General features: G+C 37.6%; 3 protein-coding genes and 1 pseudogene across 3 annotated transcripts; 1 reads left to right on the forward strand and 3 right to left on the reverse strand.

The window, feature by feature from the left end:
• Positions 1 to 383: 383 nt before the first annotated feature.
• Positions 384 to 3,545, reverse strand: LOC137731573 (single-stranded DNA-binding protein WHY1, chloroplastic). The gene is made up of 7 exons (XM_068470712.2): positions 3,175 to 3,545; positions 2,513 to 2,613; positions 2,269 to 2,361; positions 1,876 to 1,970; positions 1,425 to 1,498; positions 891 to 979; positions 384 to 739 (listed from the first exon to the last, which is right to left on the reverse strand). Exons 1-7 carry the CDS (start codon positions 3,431 to 3,433, stop codon positions 620 to 622), a joined length of 831 nt encoding a protein of 276 aa, XP_068326813.2. The 5' UTR covers positions 3,434 to 3,545; the 3' UTR covers positions 384 to 619.
• Positions 3,546 to 4,666: 1,121 nt separating this feature from the next.
• On the forward strand, positions 4,667 to 9,034 carry LOC137730913 (uncharacterized). The gene is made up of 13 exons (XM_068469915.2): positions 4,667 to 4,925; positions 5,026 to 5,087; positions 5,209 to 5,268; positions 5,368 to 5,455; positions 5,673 to 5,743; positions 5,847 to 5,948; positions 6,100 to 6,189; positions 6,613 to 6,687; positions 6,866 to 6,898; positions 7,166 to 7,243; positions 7,562 to 7,630; positions 8,210 to 8,322; positions 8,755 to 9,034. The coding sequence occupies exons 1-13, from the start codon at positions 4,871 to 4,873 to the stop codon at positions 8,774 to 8,776; spliced, it is 918 nt and encodes a 305-aa protein (XP_068326016.2). The 5' UTR covers positions 4,667 to 4,870; the 3' UTR covers positions 8,777 to 9,034.
• Positions 9,035 to 10,317: 1,283 nt separating this feature from the next.
• Positions 10,318 to 12,033, reverse strand: LOC137731642 (putative pectate lyase 3). Its single transcript, XM_068470813.2, has 3 exons — positions 11,373 to 12,033; positions 10,894 to 11,136; positions 10,318 to 10,662 (listed from the first exon to the last, which is right to left on the reverse strand). The coding sequence occupies exons 1-3, from the start codon at positions 11,826 to 11,828 to the stop codon at positions 10,441 to 10,443; spliced, it is 921 nt and encodes a 306-aa protein (XP_068326914.2). The 5' UTR covers positions 11,829 to 12,033; the 3' UTR covers positions 10,318 to 10,440.
• A 1,018-nt stretch (positions 12,034 to 13,051) lies between these two features.
• On the reverse strand, positions 13,052 to 15,131 carry LOC148689847 (uncharacterized; annotated as a pseudogene).
• Between the last annotated feature and the right edge of the window lie 2,309 nt (positions 15,132 to 17,440).

Raw genomic sequence — 17,440 nt, forward strand, 5'->3', positions numbered from 1 at the left:
ACGTACTTAAGATAAAACTAGAAAATTGAATTTTCATATTCAAATTTAGGACCATCTTTCCAAAAACTAGAAAATTGAATTTTCATATTCAAATTTTGGACCATCTTTCCACGTAATCAACTTATGACTCATTTAGAATTACTTCTAGAATAATTGAAACTGCTTTTGATAAAAATGTTTTTAAAACCAATACTTAGTAAAAATGCAAGTCTGCAACCACCTCTCCTCCTTAAACCCTCGCCAGCTTTTGATAAAAACGTTTTTGAAACCAATACTTAGTAAAAATGCAAGTCTACAACCCCCTCTCCTCCTTAAACCCTCGCCACCCACCACCTTCACCGTCCCACCATAAACCCATGCATCTGAAAACCAAACATACAAGGTGACAAATAAGTTGCAGTGCAGAGCTGTATCTAATTTAGATGGAGTATAAACAATATCACTACGGAATGGGGAGAAAAGAATGTGGTCAGCTACTTCATTCTTCAATCTGCACTAAATTTTACATTAATGTCGTACCCAAAATTTTGAGACTTGCATAATAACAGGACATACACAACAAACGATCAAGATCAAACCAACATCATTTGCACTTAAAAAGAGTTCTGTTAGTGTCCTACTACCGGCTCCATTCAAAATCTCCTCCATATTTAAGACCAGAGTTATTGGCACGGCTCGAATCTTCTGGTTTTATGGAGTTTGCATAGGCATGCCAACCTAAAATGTACGGCAAGATAAACTGCAAAGAACAGAATACATGAGTCCTAACCAGTAAGGATTCGGCACGTGTATGTGGTCTTATGTAGGTATTTTTTATACATGGATAATTGGGTGGGTGGACGAGCATGTAGAGAGAAAGGAGGAGGAGGAAAGAGATAGAGAGACCGTACATTGAAAGCTGATTTGAGAACAGCAAATTCTGCTCTGGTGATAGGAATATAAATGCTCTCGTCCAAGTTGATAAGCTTGTTTTGAACACCTTGATTATGACATAATGATAAGAGCAACATTTAAATGTTAAAAAAACTGAGCCCCTCCAATAAGTATAGCAGATGGCTTGCATACAATAATATTGTACTGAGTTAACAGAAACTATACGTTGCAAGCAGACTCGCCTTCAAAACACGAACACTAAAATTCATCCATGTATTGCTTATCCATTGCTTAACCATGCAGCATAATAGTGTTTAGTTATAAACTTTAAGACTGCAAAGTCTATAGGTTGATGAATAAACGAGAAAAGTTTGCCTAAAGCATTGATGTACGAACAAGTTTGCCTAAAGCATTGATGTACGAACAATTGACTATACTCAAAATGTTGACTGAAAATTAAGAAATTGCAGCATCAAATCACATATTATGGTATAATAAGGTGAAGATAAATGTAAAGTTCGCCACCAAGATTTCAAGGAAAAGATGATTACTCAGGTTAAAGAAATGGCCAGATCCGTCTGGAAGAGGCTCCACCTTCAACACCTTCCTGACCTTGCCCTCATCACTGCAAAACAAAACAATTTAGTACATATTTCACTTACATTACAAAACATCAACAAGTAGAAGATGCACGGAAGTATAATCATGTGTACTTCTGGACATCAGATGTTCATATCATGAGGGATACAATATCAAACTTATTGCAGTCACAATGAACAAATACTTGTCCCTAACCGCTTGTCTGGATAAGTTAATAATTTCAAAGAGAAAATGAAGACGTGTATTGAACGCAACACATGACAACCCCGATTATTGCAGTCACTCAGATTCAACTACATGCTGATTAGGAGATCCATACACAAATAATCCAACACAGGCAACATCATTACTGTTACAGAAATCCATGATACCACAAAGAAAGGGAGAGAGTGAAGGAGTTACCTTTTCCCCTTAAAAGGATCATGGAAAAATTCAAGGGACTCCTTCGAGCCAAGGCTAACCAGGCTTCCAATTTCTGTCACTGATAGCGAGAATACCTACACAAACCAATTGTCTCTTTGCATATATTAACGATCCTCACAATTATAGTAAGTAGTGACCACATACAATAAGCAAAAGGTCTTATTACTGGTGGCCTGGCATGTGGTAACCATACACCTCAATGTTTTTAATGGAAGTATTATGTAACGATTAGCCAACAATCAAAGTTGCAGGATCCGACAATTAGGAAAAAGAGGTTATTCAAAGTAAGTAATTGACCATTGACATTGTTTTCAGTTTTCTTATAATTCTTAAAAATCCATTATTCAGTGTAACAAAAGCAGCATGGATCACCTGCTTTCGGCTCCAATCATATACACGAACACCAGCTGCTGGAGCAAACTGAAGTAGCACAAAACCTTCCCGGGAAAGTTTGAATGCCCCTGACTGTCCAAGACACCAAACCATCAAAGAACAATCAATTAGACCCTCCATAACATAAACACAGTTTTGTATTAACTGTTGAGGAGTCATGATATGGCCAAAGAACCATATTGTTACAAAGTACAAAATAAAGCATCATTCAAATCAATCATACATCTAAAGGGGTGAACTCTGGAGCTTTGGGCTCTACGGTAAGAGCGGCCTTTCCCTTGTATATCGAGTGACCCACGTAAAACCTAGGCGCCATCCCAGTTGCTACACACACAAACCAAATAAATACATTTATTAATCACACTATAAACAAAGAAATTCTGCCTAGCCATCATTAAACTGGTTCATCAATATGTAAGCTTCAACCAGTCAATACCCCTGTTTGGTTGCACAGAAAATAAGTTCCGTTCGGGACTGCTCTAATAAGCACTTCTGCTCATAGGAGAATAAGTGCTTTTATTATAAACAAGTACAGATTTTTATTAAAAATTCAAGTGCTTCCTCGCACATAGCATGTGCTTCTCCAGAAAACATTTTTACAATCTAGAAGCCCTTTTAGTTATCAAAAAGCACTTTCAGTGCTTCCACAAGCCGCAAACAGGCCCTAACTTCAAAATGTTCAAATTCAACCTTGTCCTTCACACTAATTGAAGCTCCTAATCTAGCCAAACAGCTACAAAACACTCACTCAAGTGCAAAAGTTTCAAACTTTCTTAGTCTTTATCTGTTAATAACGAGTAACTAAAAGTTCCTAACTCTATCCATTTCCGAACCATTTTTCTACAGCAGCAAAAGGGTAAAATAGTCCGAGGACAGAGAAAGTACCTCCGGCGGGAGTTGGCGGAGCGGGAGAAGGTTTGTTCGGGGAAGCGGCGGTGCTGGTTCTCTGCTGGTCGAAGTACTCCGACTGGCGACATTTCAAGGAGAGTCTCTTCCTCGACGAGATCGGACTCGGAGCAAAGCCGAAGGTGTTGGTGCTGAAAACCCTAGCTCTGCTCAAGAGCTGCGAAGAGAGGAACTGGCTAGGGTTTTGGTTAGGCTTCTGTGCAATCGCAGGGGAAGATAGCTTGTGTAGTTTCAGCATCCTGAACACTCTCACTCCTCTCCCTCTTCCCTCTTCTCTTTGTCTGTGTCTGTCTCTCTCTACCCGGATATGCTTTGAAACGATGGCAGGCCGGATTTGGGCTGGCTGCTTATCATTAGCTAGTGGGCTGGTTGCCGGTTGATAATATCTCAAATTGACAGCTTAACTACGATTTAATGATATTTCTCTTCACTTGTAAGTAAGATATTTTAGGTTCAATTCTTGCTAAAGACGAATTTAAACCATATTATTGTTGACTCATTATAAAGCTAAGCCCACCTCCTCTCCTGATAATATCGTTTATCAAAAAAAAAAAGTTTAAGCTTGAGATTACTTCGGTGGGACCAACCTAATACCAAAAGCTTTTGAATAAACAAATTGAGCTAGATTAGTTTAAACTACCGTCAATTGTAAAATAGAGTAGTTTAAAATTATTTAAGCTTGGGGTTACCTCGGTGGGACCAACCTAATGCCAAATGCTTTTGAAAAAACAAATTGGGAGAATATGATTTTCTTTCCTTCCCTCTCCTCCTTACACACTTCTAAAAATAAAAAGAAAGAGAAAATAAAAGGAGAAAAAATCAAACTCGCAATTTGGGCCAAGTAAGGTCATCTCCAATCGAATGGTCTAGAAGGTCGAGAATAGCCCGAAAATCGTCTCCAACCAAGAACCAGGCCAAAAGACTCGTAGACCCCACTGAACCAAAAAGGGTCAAAGGGCCAACCGGCAGGCCATTTTCAACCTGCCAGCCAGCCCACTGGCTAGCCCTTTTTTTTTTTTTTTTGGTTCTTTTCCATTTGCCCAGCCCACTTTAGGGTTTAGGGCTTAGGTTTTTTTTTTGTCCCAGCCCATTTTTTGTTTTTTATGCCCAGCCCACTTTTTTTTTTTTTTTTTTAATTTCTAATTTTTTCCTACTTAATTTCTACATATTTTTCACAATTTCATAATATCTTATCTCATTTTATTTCAATTCTTCGCATTCTATACTATAGCTCTTTGACATTTGGTTGGAAACGATTTTTTGTGACAGGATTAAAACGAGCCCTATAATCCTTTGACCCTCGATTGGAGATCGTAAGGAATATAATCTTGTATTAATTATTAAAATATTAATTTCTTGAATGATCAAATGAGTAAAACGAGTAATCTGATCAGCTTTCGGTTAGAGATGACCTCAGGAAGCCCATCTCACTTATCGTGTCCATAAAACATTACCCAAACCGAAGCGACTCGTGACACCAGTTAAAAGGTCAAAGTTGGTTGTCTCATCTACAAGTGCGGCGTCGTTTAACGCGAACGTGGAGCTTCCGCTAGCACTTAGAAAAGGTCGTCGTCTTCAACTCACCATACCCGTGCCCCCGTTTTCCGCAACGCCAAAAATCCATACACTCTCCGCACCTTCTTCCTGCAGTTTCTGATCGAACACGAACTCCACCATGGCTATGCAGAGCGGAATAGGGTTTTCCAAGATCCTGATCTTAGCAGGGGCAGGTACTGATCCCGCGCTCGTATTCTGTGTTTTTCTTACTGGGTCTGTTTGGTTGCGGAGTTAGCTGTATTCGATCTGAGTGATTGTTTGTTCTCTGTGCAGGGTATACAAGCACCATCCTGCTTAAGAACGGTAAATTATCCGACTTGCTCGGTGAACTTCAGGTACTGTTTTTGCCAATTTTGTTTTCTGCTTAATTAGCGGTGCCTTAAAGCAATATATATATGTTGGTGTTTGGTTGCTGAGAAAATTTGATGGATTTTTTCATTTATGGTTTCGTGGCAGTCTTTGTTGAATGGATCCGGGGAACACACAGAAGGTGACTATGATTCCCTGACAGCACAGGTATTGTGGAAATTGGTGTAAGTTAGTATGGAATGATGTTTTGTTGTGTCGAATTTGTTCGTATGGGTGTATGAAGTTTCCTGTTTGATTATCTTTTAGATTAGCCGACTAACAGCTGAGATCAGGCAAATTGGCTCGTCGCGGGGCGGCAGCACGGTTTTCGTGAATGGGAACGGTGGCCAAATTGGTATCTCACATTTCTCTTTGGTGTTTCTAATAAATTGTTAAGTTGCTTTGTGTTTTCTTCCTTTTGTGTATAAACACTTAATTAATGCATGACCATGCCCATTATTTTGGGTTAAAGTTAATATTCGTTTATGCATTATGCAGTTCATGATACGAAACAAACAATTTCGAAGTAGTTCTTTTTTTTCTTTTCTTTGAAATTCTTGTTCTTTTTTCAGGTAATATGACATCTCTAATAATGCCAGCAGCTACCTTGGGAGCAGTGGGTTATGGTTACATGTGGTGGAAGGTATGCCGATGATATGATATGCTTATATTATTTCCTCAATCAATTCCTTGAGTTATTTTTTTTATTTGAGTAAACTAATATTTTTCTCTTGGCAAATGGTTAGGGTCTAAAACTCTCAGATATTATGTATGTGACAAAGCGTGGTATGGCTACTGCTGTTGAGAACTTGACTAAAAATCTGGATAACGTGAAAGAGGCCGTTGCTGTAAGTTTTCCACTGTCTGACAAAAAAGAGAATCCTATTTTGTGTGAAGTTCTATTAAGGAGATCATAAATCAACTTGGCTTGCAGAACTCATATATATTGAATGAATTTTTAAGCAATTCAACTGTGTTTGATATTCTTATGCTGGACAGAAAGCAAAGAAGCACCTGACGCAGAGAATCCAGCATGTTGATGACAAAATGGCGGAGCAAAATGAGCTCTCAAGGTCAATTAAGGAAGATGTATGTCCTTTGCTGCATTTTGAATCCTCAACTCATAGATTCAAAACAATACATATGAATTTTCAAAGTTGGAATGAGGCTGATTCTTGTTAGGTTTCCATAAGTAGTGAGTTAGCAAAATCTTCTGATATGATCAGAGTTGATTTACATAGAATAATTTTTCACAAATGGTTTTCGGGGGTGTTTTAGGTATTCACTATTTATACGTGATGCGTGATGTCTTAAATATACACATTTTAGTATTTAACAAGCCCTATTCCAATTTAACCTTAGATGTATGTGTATGCGTTCTTTCTTTCGTATCATATGGATATTTTGTAATCAGTAACATCATATGGCTTTCTTTTGATTACCATACTTTAGAAATATATTTTACTTTCTTATTAGCTTCATCTCTATATTTGGTTACAATTTGTGAAACAGGTTGCTGGAGTGCAACATTCTCTCACTGATATTGACTATGACTTGAGTAGATTGCAGAGCATGGTTTCTGGTTTGGTGAGTTCTCCTTCGAGATTATGTTGGTTTAGGTCATTTTTTTTACCTTTCTTTCTGATGCACACACCTTTTCCTTTTCCCTTATGTACTCGTTGTCCTTGACATATGTCTTTCTTCTCACGCACATGCGCATTTTATTTGAAATAGTAATAACTTGTTTTCCTTTTCCCTTTCTCAGGATCATAAGATAGGTTCTCTTGAACACAAGCAGGTAAAACAGCTTTACTTCTATTGGAATAGTTGAGCCATAATTAATTGATGAGAAATTGTAGAATTTGTTTTTTAGGGTGACATGCTTGATCTAAATTTTTATTGGGCATAACTTGGCTCTTCCTCCATCTGTAAAACTGAAACTAACTAATTTGTAAGTCAAATTTGTATTCAATTGGAGAACTTTGAGTTGTTCTTGCATTTAGTTCAGTACATGCATCATCTATTTGTCTGCTTGAGGTCATACTTACATAAATGCGTTGTGCAGGATCTCGCAAACCTTGGTGTTATCTACCTGGTCAATTTTGTGGATGGAAAAAAAGTTGAAATGCCTAAAACTCTGCAGGTTTGTGCCCATCCATGCATGAATTTATAATACCTTTTGATTGTAAGGCATAAAAATTGTGTTCAATGTATCAAGGTTATTTTTAATTAATAAGTTCATATTGTAGTCAAAGTTAATATGGCAACAGGAACATCTGATATTGTTGATCTACCTGTTATCAATTCATTGCAAGCTACTTATTACTCAGTGGTTTCAGATTAATTCATCAAAGCAGCATAGTGACCGCAAAGTTGCTTTTTGCTCTGTTCTTTATCTTTTACTGTGGTCCTGTACTTAATTAATAATACCACCCGGATGGTGTATTTTTTCCACTTGCAGAAGCAACTTGAAAACTCTGGGAAGTCACGTGGTCGTTTACTCTCATATTCAGATACTTCAGGCTTGATGGTTTGTTCCTAAGAATCCCTTTTCTTCTGATTGATGATTATATGTTAGTTGGAGATAGTGAACAGAGGACTTGATAGTCATTTGTTATTATTATTTATAGTTGATAAAGCCACGTAATACTGTAAGGCAGGTTCTCCCATTGTTTTTCAGAAGACTAGAGAGTAATCTATGGCTGTTAAGTGCCAAATTACTGCGTTGATGGAGCAAGATGCTTAAGCTTTGCATTCTCTTTGTTTCCATTTCATTTTACACCGTAACATTGTGAGCAAGGAAAGAGGTCAAATATGGCTTCGTTTCAAGCTATTTCCAAGTAGCTACTAAAAATCATAGGCCTTTGAGTTTTTCCCATTTCCTACAAAATGTATCTAGTTTATATGGGAGGATGAGTTGGTCATGCCGTTTTATTAGGCATGAAAAATGACATTGCTCTATCTCAGGGGGGTGATTCCATTCAATTCTCACCTATAGTTTATAATGTGTGCTTTTGGTTTCTGACACTACTATGTCAGCCACTGGAATCTTGGTAGCTAAAGCATTAATATCTGCTACTTAATTGTAATTCGTGCCACTTACTTGCAGGGTCTCAAAGAAATTGCGGACTCTCTGTCTGAAACTTTAAATCCATCAACTGATGCTATTGTGAAATATGATATTGAAATGACGGGAGAGTATCGGAAGAACAACCTGATAAGGTTTGAATAGAAACTCAATTATCTAGTATTTGCATCATTCTTGAACAGTGCAATGGTGTCGGTCTGTTTGTATCCATATCTGATACCTTTGACCTAGATTACCAAGCAATATTAGCCATGCTTATTTTGGACTTAGCTCTTTTTTATTTTTTCATATCTGTGGGAGAGAGCTGCATTTTATTCTCTTTATGTGCGTTTAATTTTTGACTGCTGTCTGGCTGTGGTTGCTAATTAACATATAGTTCAAGACAATATCATGTTAATGAGGCCCGAAGGTAGGCATTGATTTAAGATTCGATCCCGCCTTGTATCTATAGGGTAGCGCTAGAGCTTAGATTAATGATCTGGGGCAGTCCCGTAGATAGACTGCATGCATCCTGTTGAGTGTCGATTGATATTCTTCCTTCGTGCTTAACTCCGCTATCTTTGCAGATCGGTGTCGACCAGATGTTGATTGCAAGATTCTAAAGAACGTGGCGGCATCGCCTGCGTTAATGTTAATGTAGTTATAACGCATGAGACAGCTAGGTTTATTTGGTCCAGTTCAAGTTTGATGTACAAAATCTCAGCAGCCGCTGAGTTGTTTCGCATTTTATGTATTTCGATGTTTTATTTTTGAAGTTTCGGATTATGGAAAGATGAACTAAACACTACAGTGGAGCTTATGAACCTTATTTTGTTGGCTTAACTGAAATTGCAATGTTGGAGAACAGTGATTGAGTTGCCATTATAAGACCGAAGAGACGGTATCGGTATTAATTTCGGGTTCTTTGTGTTGTCCTTATGCAGTCGTTTAGTTTACGTACCTAACCATATGCTTTGAAAATCTGCAATTCATATTCTGTTACTATCAAATTATCTATTTCCCTTGTTTTCCTATTTATTAGAGAAATTAGGACGCCCATACGACCTTATAGTCTACCCTTGTTCTCTCCCTTCTACTCATCTAAAATCTTTCCCACCTTGCAAGGAGCTTCCTCTGTTGACAGCATTGTTCATTGCATCTAGGTCTCAAGTTTGAATCTCCGCTCTCTTGATGTCGCGCACGTGTGTGTATGTATAACCAAATTGTTAATCTACATTTGAGTGGCAGAAGAAGAGTTTACCGCGCTATAAAAATTGGTTCGGTTGACTAGAGCAGTGTTTGTAATTGTTAACCCACATTTGAGTGGCAAAAGAAGAGTTACCGCGCAATCGAAATTGGTTCGGTTGACTAGACCCGCGTGTGTAATTTATAATGCACATTTGAGCGGTAGAAGTAGAGTTACCCTGCTACAGAAATTAGTTTCGTTGACTAGAACAGTGTATGTATTTTCCTACTCTAAAATACAAATCTCGCTTCTTGTAAACTAGACTAGAGTTCTCATACATGTAAAATAAATTGCATTTCTCGAAGGACAGTAGATTGCTTGCTTTTATCTATAATGTTGTTGATAAAGTCATATTTACCCCAAAACCTACTGGGTGGTCTTACATTTCTCACAACATCAAAAGTAAACCACTGAAACTAATCTCCCTTGTTTTTTCTTTATATTCCAAGTGGCTCTGCAATATGGAAAATTCAGGGATTTATTCACACCAACTGCGCAATAATTTAGTCTCTCTAGCATTACTCTAAATTTTATATTAAAATTTGTTAGGATAATGCTAAGAAGATCAAAATTTCTAACCTAAATTGCAAACCAAATAATGTGTCACCAATAAGAAACAAGCACTTTAATCGACACTTGGTTAATAATCCAATCATCTACAATCACATCTTTTGGCTTGTAAATTTGGTTTAAAATTTTTGATCTCCCTGACATTACCCAATTTGTTAACTCTCTTGATTGGACATGACCTTTGCTACTTTCTTCAGTTTACATTGAGATTTGAACTTAGGTTTATATCCCTCCCCCACTTCCTTCGTTTCTTTCCCCATCATTATTTCCCCAAAAAATAGCCAAAAGAGAATAAGAAAACAACTACAAAAATGTGCGACAATGGCAACGCATATGTAAAAATCCACTTTCTTCGATCATATGTTCAGAGATTTTTTTTTTTTTTTTTTTTTTTCAGTTTGAAAAAACATGTACTACATTCACTGGTGTGCGTGCACGTTAAAAAAAAAAAAGGAACCTAGCAGGGTTTGCCGACAACGCAGTTTAGAGCACCGGAAAATTTTGTGAGCGTTCCGACAAAGGTCCCTGGTTTGAAGGGCATCATGTCCAACTTTGCTGGGTGGTTGGTGGCTCCTGATCCAGATTCAACAAAGAAAGCTCCATTCATCATCAAATCTCCCTCAGATCGCCATTCCCAGTTCTTCCACTCTGCCTCTGGTGTATTCTCCCTATGCGTCACCTATACAATTAAATCCAGAAGTCAAGATGACATATTAAATACGAACGAACGTATTGTGCATGTATAATACATGGTTATATTTGGACTATATTTACTGATTACTTTTTCGATGGAGCTAGCACACGTTTTGGTAAAAATTAACATCCGCACTCGAGCTTGTACACACTTAATTGGGGCTAAGTATTTACTAATTAATAAAAAACTAATTCATGTAATTAAACTGTATGTTACCTGTTTGGTGACACCGTTAAAGGGAGCAATGAACCTGTTACCCTGGCTGATGATGGTAGGGTTCATGTTTCCTCCGATGGCATACATGATCCAGTGGGTGTAGTCGTTGTTCACCACGTGGAAGAATCCATGCCGGACCCTTGGCATCCTCTGCACCAGTCCCTTACCAAAGTGGTTGAAGGCCAAAGTAATTTGCATGATTTTGTCTTGAGTGTGGGCGTTGTTGGCACCAAACAACATCGCCTGCATGCATGCATGATTTTGTACGTACCATTAATTAGTAAATTATTGTAGTTATTTACGATAAATTAATATTATATTATTAGGTTAAGTTAGTTAATTAGTTTTTTTATACAAGCGAGAAGAGGAGGGGAAATTCTAAATCGAGACTTCGGGTGCAAGAGTAAAAACTCTTATATATAGCAGAGTGCGCTACAAGTTTTTCTGAAGTTAGTTAATTAGTTTAAGATTTTAAGTACCTCATCGTGGTCAGTGAAGTGGGAGTTGGAGATGGTGACGGCGGTGGAACCCATGACGGCGTCGATGAGCCCATCTGCGCACCTGGACATGGAAACGTGATCGATCCAGACGTTGGAGGCACCAAAGAGGGAGATACCATCGCCGTCACTCTGGGTCCTTAAACCTATGTGGTCGACAGAGTCCCTGATCATGCCACCGGGTTTGGGGACAATCATTTTTATGTGAAGGTTGGTGATGATTACATTCTTCACAAACTGGAGGGTAACGCCAGCACCCTCTTCTATCACAACATTGGCTCCCCTACCATCAATGGTCTTGTCACTACTCACCATCAGCTCTTGCAGCAGCCTAATCACCATACTTTTTGCGAAGATGATCCACAGAGGCCCTTTCTGAATCACGGCGTGGCGTAGGGTTCCGGGCTTAGGGTTTTGCACGTCATCATCTGCGCCCATTTTCACCACGTAAAAAGGACCATCCTTACCTCCGGTGGTCTTTTTACCGAAGCCTTGGGCGCAGCCTACGATCTTCTTTCAGTTGTTAGCCCAGTTAGGATCACACCTCCAGCAGGCGTCAATTGGGTTGGTCGCCATGCATGGACCCGTATAAGCCTTGTTACCCCTCAAGTTCCTTCTTGTGCTGTTTTCCTTTAACATAAGCCTGCATATATATATATATATATATATATATATATATATATATATATATATATGTATGTATGTATATATGTCATTGATAACAAAACATATTCATATGTGTATAAATGTATGAAGTAACGTTTTATTGTCAGACTCATGTTGTTAAACAAACGTTCATATGTACTGTCAAATTGTAAATCTGCATGCAATAATTAGACCTACTTGCCAACTTCATTATTGAACTCTTCAGTGACTTGCTCAGGATTTTTATTGTAGGATTCCCGGGCTTCCTTTTCAGCTTCTTTGGCTCGTTGTTTCCAGTACGCATCTAAATCTAATACCTGCGTATCTTCATTTGCAACATCGGTTGGATCATCGTGGCTCGAAACGAATACAGCAAAGGACAAGAAAAACAAACACAGAATGAAATAGGAGGACGAGTTAAACATCGCTGCCATTGTTGTTGGTACTTCGTCGGCAGCCCCCGACACCTTGCGACGAGGAAACTGTCCGGTTGGGCGAGGACAAGGTTGCTCGAGGGTGTTGAAGCAGACCCAGCCAAGCCAAGCCAAGCCAAGCCAACAGATTACACCGGTCACAAGAGATTATTAATTAACCAACTGGCTTATCTATTGGTTTGTCTGGGGGCGGGGGATCGATGTCTTTTAACATGAGACCAGACTCACCTAAATAAGGCATGAAGCTAATTATAATTAAGCGTCTTAATCTAACATTTGGCGGGAAGTGTGGGTAACCGCTCCCATGCAGCTGTTGACCGTTAAAAGTAGCTATCTAGCTAATTTTGGATGTTATTACATAAGGGAATGCAGAAAGGTCATGCATGCAAACTCCCAAACTTGGAGAGATACTTACACATAATTGATCATTTTCTATTAGTGTTTTCTTAGTATATAAAACATGTTAATTACATTATGAGAAAGGGATTATTTCACATAATTGATCATTTTCTATTAGTGTTTTCTTAGTATACTTACACATAATTGATCATTACAAGTGCTTAAACTAAAACTAAAGTTAATTTAGTTAAAGTCAGGGGAAGTAAACATGTTTAAGGCACCATTCCAAAGGGGTTGCTCCCTTGAGTTGCTCAAGGGAAGCAGGCTCTCCTCCTGTGACTCTAATGCAGGCAAAACACCGCTGTTTGAAGAACAGGTAAAGGGATTATTTTTTATTCCTTCGTACAATATCCGCTTAATATTGTCGCTGTTGTTCTGTTCCAGAAGGAGGTTTAAATCATTCTTCTCACTCTCTTCATTATCGCCATTTAAATTCTTTTCCAACAGCACTTTAAATACTGAGGATTGAAGGATGAGGCCAAGAGCTGTTGGGGAAGGTGATGACTTGGTGAAGGGGCTAACGAGCATAGAAGGCTGCCGCTGCCGCTGCCTTGGGAAAATGTCGCGATTTTTTGAGGTGTCTATATATATGTCATCTACGGTGAAGGAGTTGGGTTGGAACATGGACATCTGTCTTCCTTCCTTGTTCGGGGGGATGCCATCAGAGGAAGATGGCATATTGGGGAGAGGCTGATCTGCATTCGATTTCAGTTCTTGAGGGCCAAGGGAGTTGGCCCTTGGCCTCTGCCATCTGATGTATGTTTTCAAGTCAAAGTTGGTCGCTGCATTTATGCCTCTGTATTCTCTTGCTGCAATAACATAAGCATGAGCAGCCTCTTCCTGGGTGCCTTGATGAAATAAAATAAGCCTCATAAACCACTTAACACACCCAACGTACTTTGAAACAAATAGATTTAAATGTCAGCCAACGATTTTAACGCTTATTTTTTAGCCTTTTACACCCCTTCTGTGAGCGCAGAAAAAGTATTATACTCAATTTGGGGCATAGATGACAAAAAGGGAAGTGTGGAAATCGCTACCCTAGAGATCGGATTGAAACTCACCATAAGTGCCGAGGTAGAGGTACTTGTTTTCGAAAACTCTCCCTATCCTTGCTTCCCATCTCCGATTGTGATGGTGGCTGCAGTTCTCACAAGCGTTCATTCTTAGAAATTTCGAATTAATTGTTAACTCATAAGAAACAAAAGATTAACATGGTGATAAGTAGGTTTACCTTGTAACTCCTCTATATTTGGATACACCTCTTGAAAAGCCACTGCTCCTTCTGTAAACAGAAGAAAAAGGAGATTATTGACAGAAAATTTTTGTACAAAATGTCTATGGGAGGAGTGGTCAATCGGAGATGAATTTTACCTTCTCTAAGAGGCTAAAAATTCTTTTTTTGTTAGGGTGTTCATTTTCTCAATTTCACTCTCATGATCCAGCACCTGAAAAGAAAATGACATCGAATCAAATTTAACAAGATACTCCGCGACATTATTGCCTCTAAATGATGTGTTGAAATCATTTCCCAATTTTCAAGTCATGTTGTTGGGAAATTATACCGACAAATTTGTAAAGGTTGATGTTCCCCAATACTTGAGTGCTGCCAGATCACAGGCCCTTGCAGCAGATTCTTCTTCATGATAAGCCCCTGTTGGATTTTCCTCAAAATGTTTAGCTATGCTCTAAAATGTGGACCAATATAATAATTAGAAGTTTAAGGGAAATAATTTATGTACACTTATTTTTCTTGTACAGCACACTCTATGTATTTATGTCATTTGAATCGCTTTTGATTTATTTAATCTAAAGGTCAACAATAAAATTGAATTGCATGTGAAAAAAATGAGTGTGCGGAATCGCTTCCATCCCGTAAATCTGTGATTAGTCAAGTGAGTACTTATTACCCAAATAAACTTGCCTTCCCTTCTTCCTTTATCAGGCCCATTTGACTAAAACCACAAATGAGAAGTAAATTGTCAGCATAAACACAACATATCAAACCTGCTGACTCCACGAATCTGGAACTCTTCACAGTTGTCATCGTCGTAGTAGTAGTGGTAGATTGATCAGTTTGAGCCTACTGCTGTGGTCTTTGATCACATTGCTGATTACCATTTCCTTGAGCAGGTTGAGCAGCAACAGCAGATGAATCACGGCACCGCCTCTTGACGCACTTGTTCACCAAAGCGTCAACTTCTATCATGCACAACGGACGCCTTCCCGGGCCGATGAATTCAGATTTTACACTGCTAGTCATATCTTTCTCTCTATCGTGTATAAGACACAATTAGGTTTTCACTTTTCAAGTGTTTGCTGTTGGGAAACAGAATGCAAAAGTCCTTATATGCATGTGCTTTTACTTGTTTTATGCCTACTTTGTCTTTTGAGTTTCGATGATCTTGGTGCCTTGTGAGATAAGAAATGAGTGTCTGCATGCTAGCAGGAATTCTGGCCGGCCTCAGGTCTGATGAAGGCATCACTAAAATTCCTTTTTCAAAACTCCAATTGGATATACAGAATCGACACTTTTTAATCCTTTTATATTTTTTTTGGATCGAGGATTAATTACAGGTAAGTTGGTAACTCTTCGCATAATCTAGGTTCACAAATTAATTTAACAAATTATAATTCATGCCATCCAAGAATGAATACTAATTTCTATTGACCAAACAAAAAGGTTGACCATATCTAAATTGAAATTGTGTGTGGAACAAAATATATTCTGCCCTTTTACTAGGAAACTTAACTTTGGCTTACAACTTTTTTTTTTTTCCCTCTCTCTAATAAATGATAGCTTTTGAGTTCAAATCTCATGGATTCTTTTTGATCAATTCTTACAGATTCTTCGACAATCATTGTAGATACTAAACATAAAGAGCATATATTTTAAGCGGTTAGGATTAGTTAGTATTTGTCGTTGCTATCGAGGTTCTATGATCAATTCATACCCCCTATTTCAGTAACGCTAGCTTGTATTAAAAATAAAAATAGATTAAAGTAGCGAATGAGTATCAATGAATAATACAAGTGGATCCAGTTCTAAGAATTGGGAGAGGATATGAAGGGAATTTGAACGCGATATTCCAAGAATTGGGAGGGAAGAAATGGTGAATTTTTGGAGCATCATAGTGGACAAGTACTAGACGAGACAAGTAAATTTTGGCTTCTCCAAAGATGATAATATTCAAGGGGCATTAGGTTTTGTTTTGTGGGATAATTAGGGCATGACCAAAGTTTGTCGCTTGTGTGCTATATATTCGACAACATAATGATGCGCCGTTTGGTTGTTGTGGTTTGAGCTAGCTTAGGGTTCTTCGTCCAATATTTACGACTTCGTGTTTGATATGATTCACTTGTAATATTTGTGCCAAACGTGTTAATGTCCTAGCTAGAATATTGTATGCGATTAAAATGTGTGAAGTTGATTTCCACACCACGTTAATTCCTATAGAGATTTCGAATCGACCCCTGTGATGCTCTCAGTCACAGACTGCATGTTGAATTGTTTAATCAATTTGCAAAAATCTTGATATAAAGGTCATATTATGCTGCGGACATTAGAGCTAACAATTTCTTATACGACCCGTTAATACGACACGTAAACGATACGAAAATAACGGATTTCAGATCGACACGATAATTAATCGACTCGTTATCGGGTCACATGATAAGGACCTGGTAATAACGGGTCCTGAATAGGTTTCCACGAGGGTGAAACGTTTTGACATGTTAAGAAAAAAGTTATTTTGATGATTTTAATTTTTTTAAACTGCTAAAAATCTTACTATGAAATACAAGAGTCATCGTGTGTGTGTGTATATATATTGTATGTTAAATATGTATTCTTGTATTATTATTCTATATAATTATTTTTTTTAAACTTACTATAAAATACAATAGCCATAATCTGTGTGTGTGTATTTTATATTAAATATGTATTCTTGTATTATTATACTATATAAATTTAATCAAGTTTTATTTATTTATTTATTTTTATAGTATATTATAGGCAAAGAGTGAGATTAAAAAATTATAAAACACATCAAAAACAAAAATATCAAGTAATTTAAAAATACCAATCATATTAAAAAATTATAATAATTAATTTACAAGTGCGAAAAATTTGAAATAACGTGCAAACGCTCATGATCGCATCCTCTACGCTTTGAGGATGGGTACATCATCGTTTGATTTTTTAAAACATACAAACCCTCATGAATAAGATTTTCAAGGGAGTTCAAAATAAATAAAATTCATAATCATTAACATACAAGTTTGAAAAATGTGAAATCATATATAAACACTCGTGATTGCATCCTCTATGTTTAGATCATGGTTACATGCATGGTCATTTAGATTTTTAAAACCCTTCAAATCTCGTGAAACGCAACTCCTTTTATTTTGCGTATCCTTGAACATTAGGTATTTTTTAATGTATTAATGTTTTTTAATTAGGCTCTTATTTTGGGGTATGTAATACTTGAAAGACAAATGTTTTTATTTTTATGTTTTGAAGTAATATTTATGTGACAATATAGTATGCATATACTAATTTGGTATTATGTT

Source organism: Pyrus communis, chromosome 16 (genome assembly GCF_041283825.1).
Source record: "Pyrus communis isolate YQ-2024b chromosome 16, ASM4128382v1, whole genome shotgun sequence".
NCBI classification, from domain to species: Eukaryota; Viridiplantae; Streptophyta; class Magnoliopsida; order Rosales; family Rosaceae; genus Pyrus; species Pyrus communis.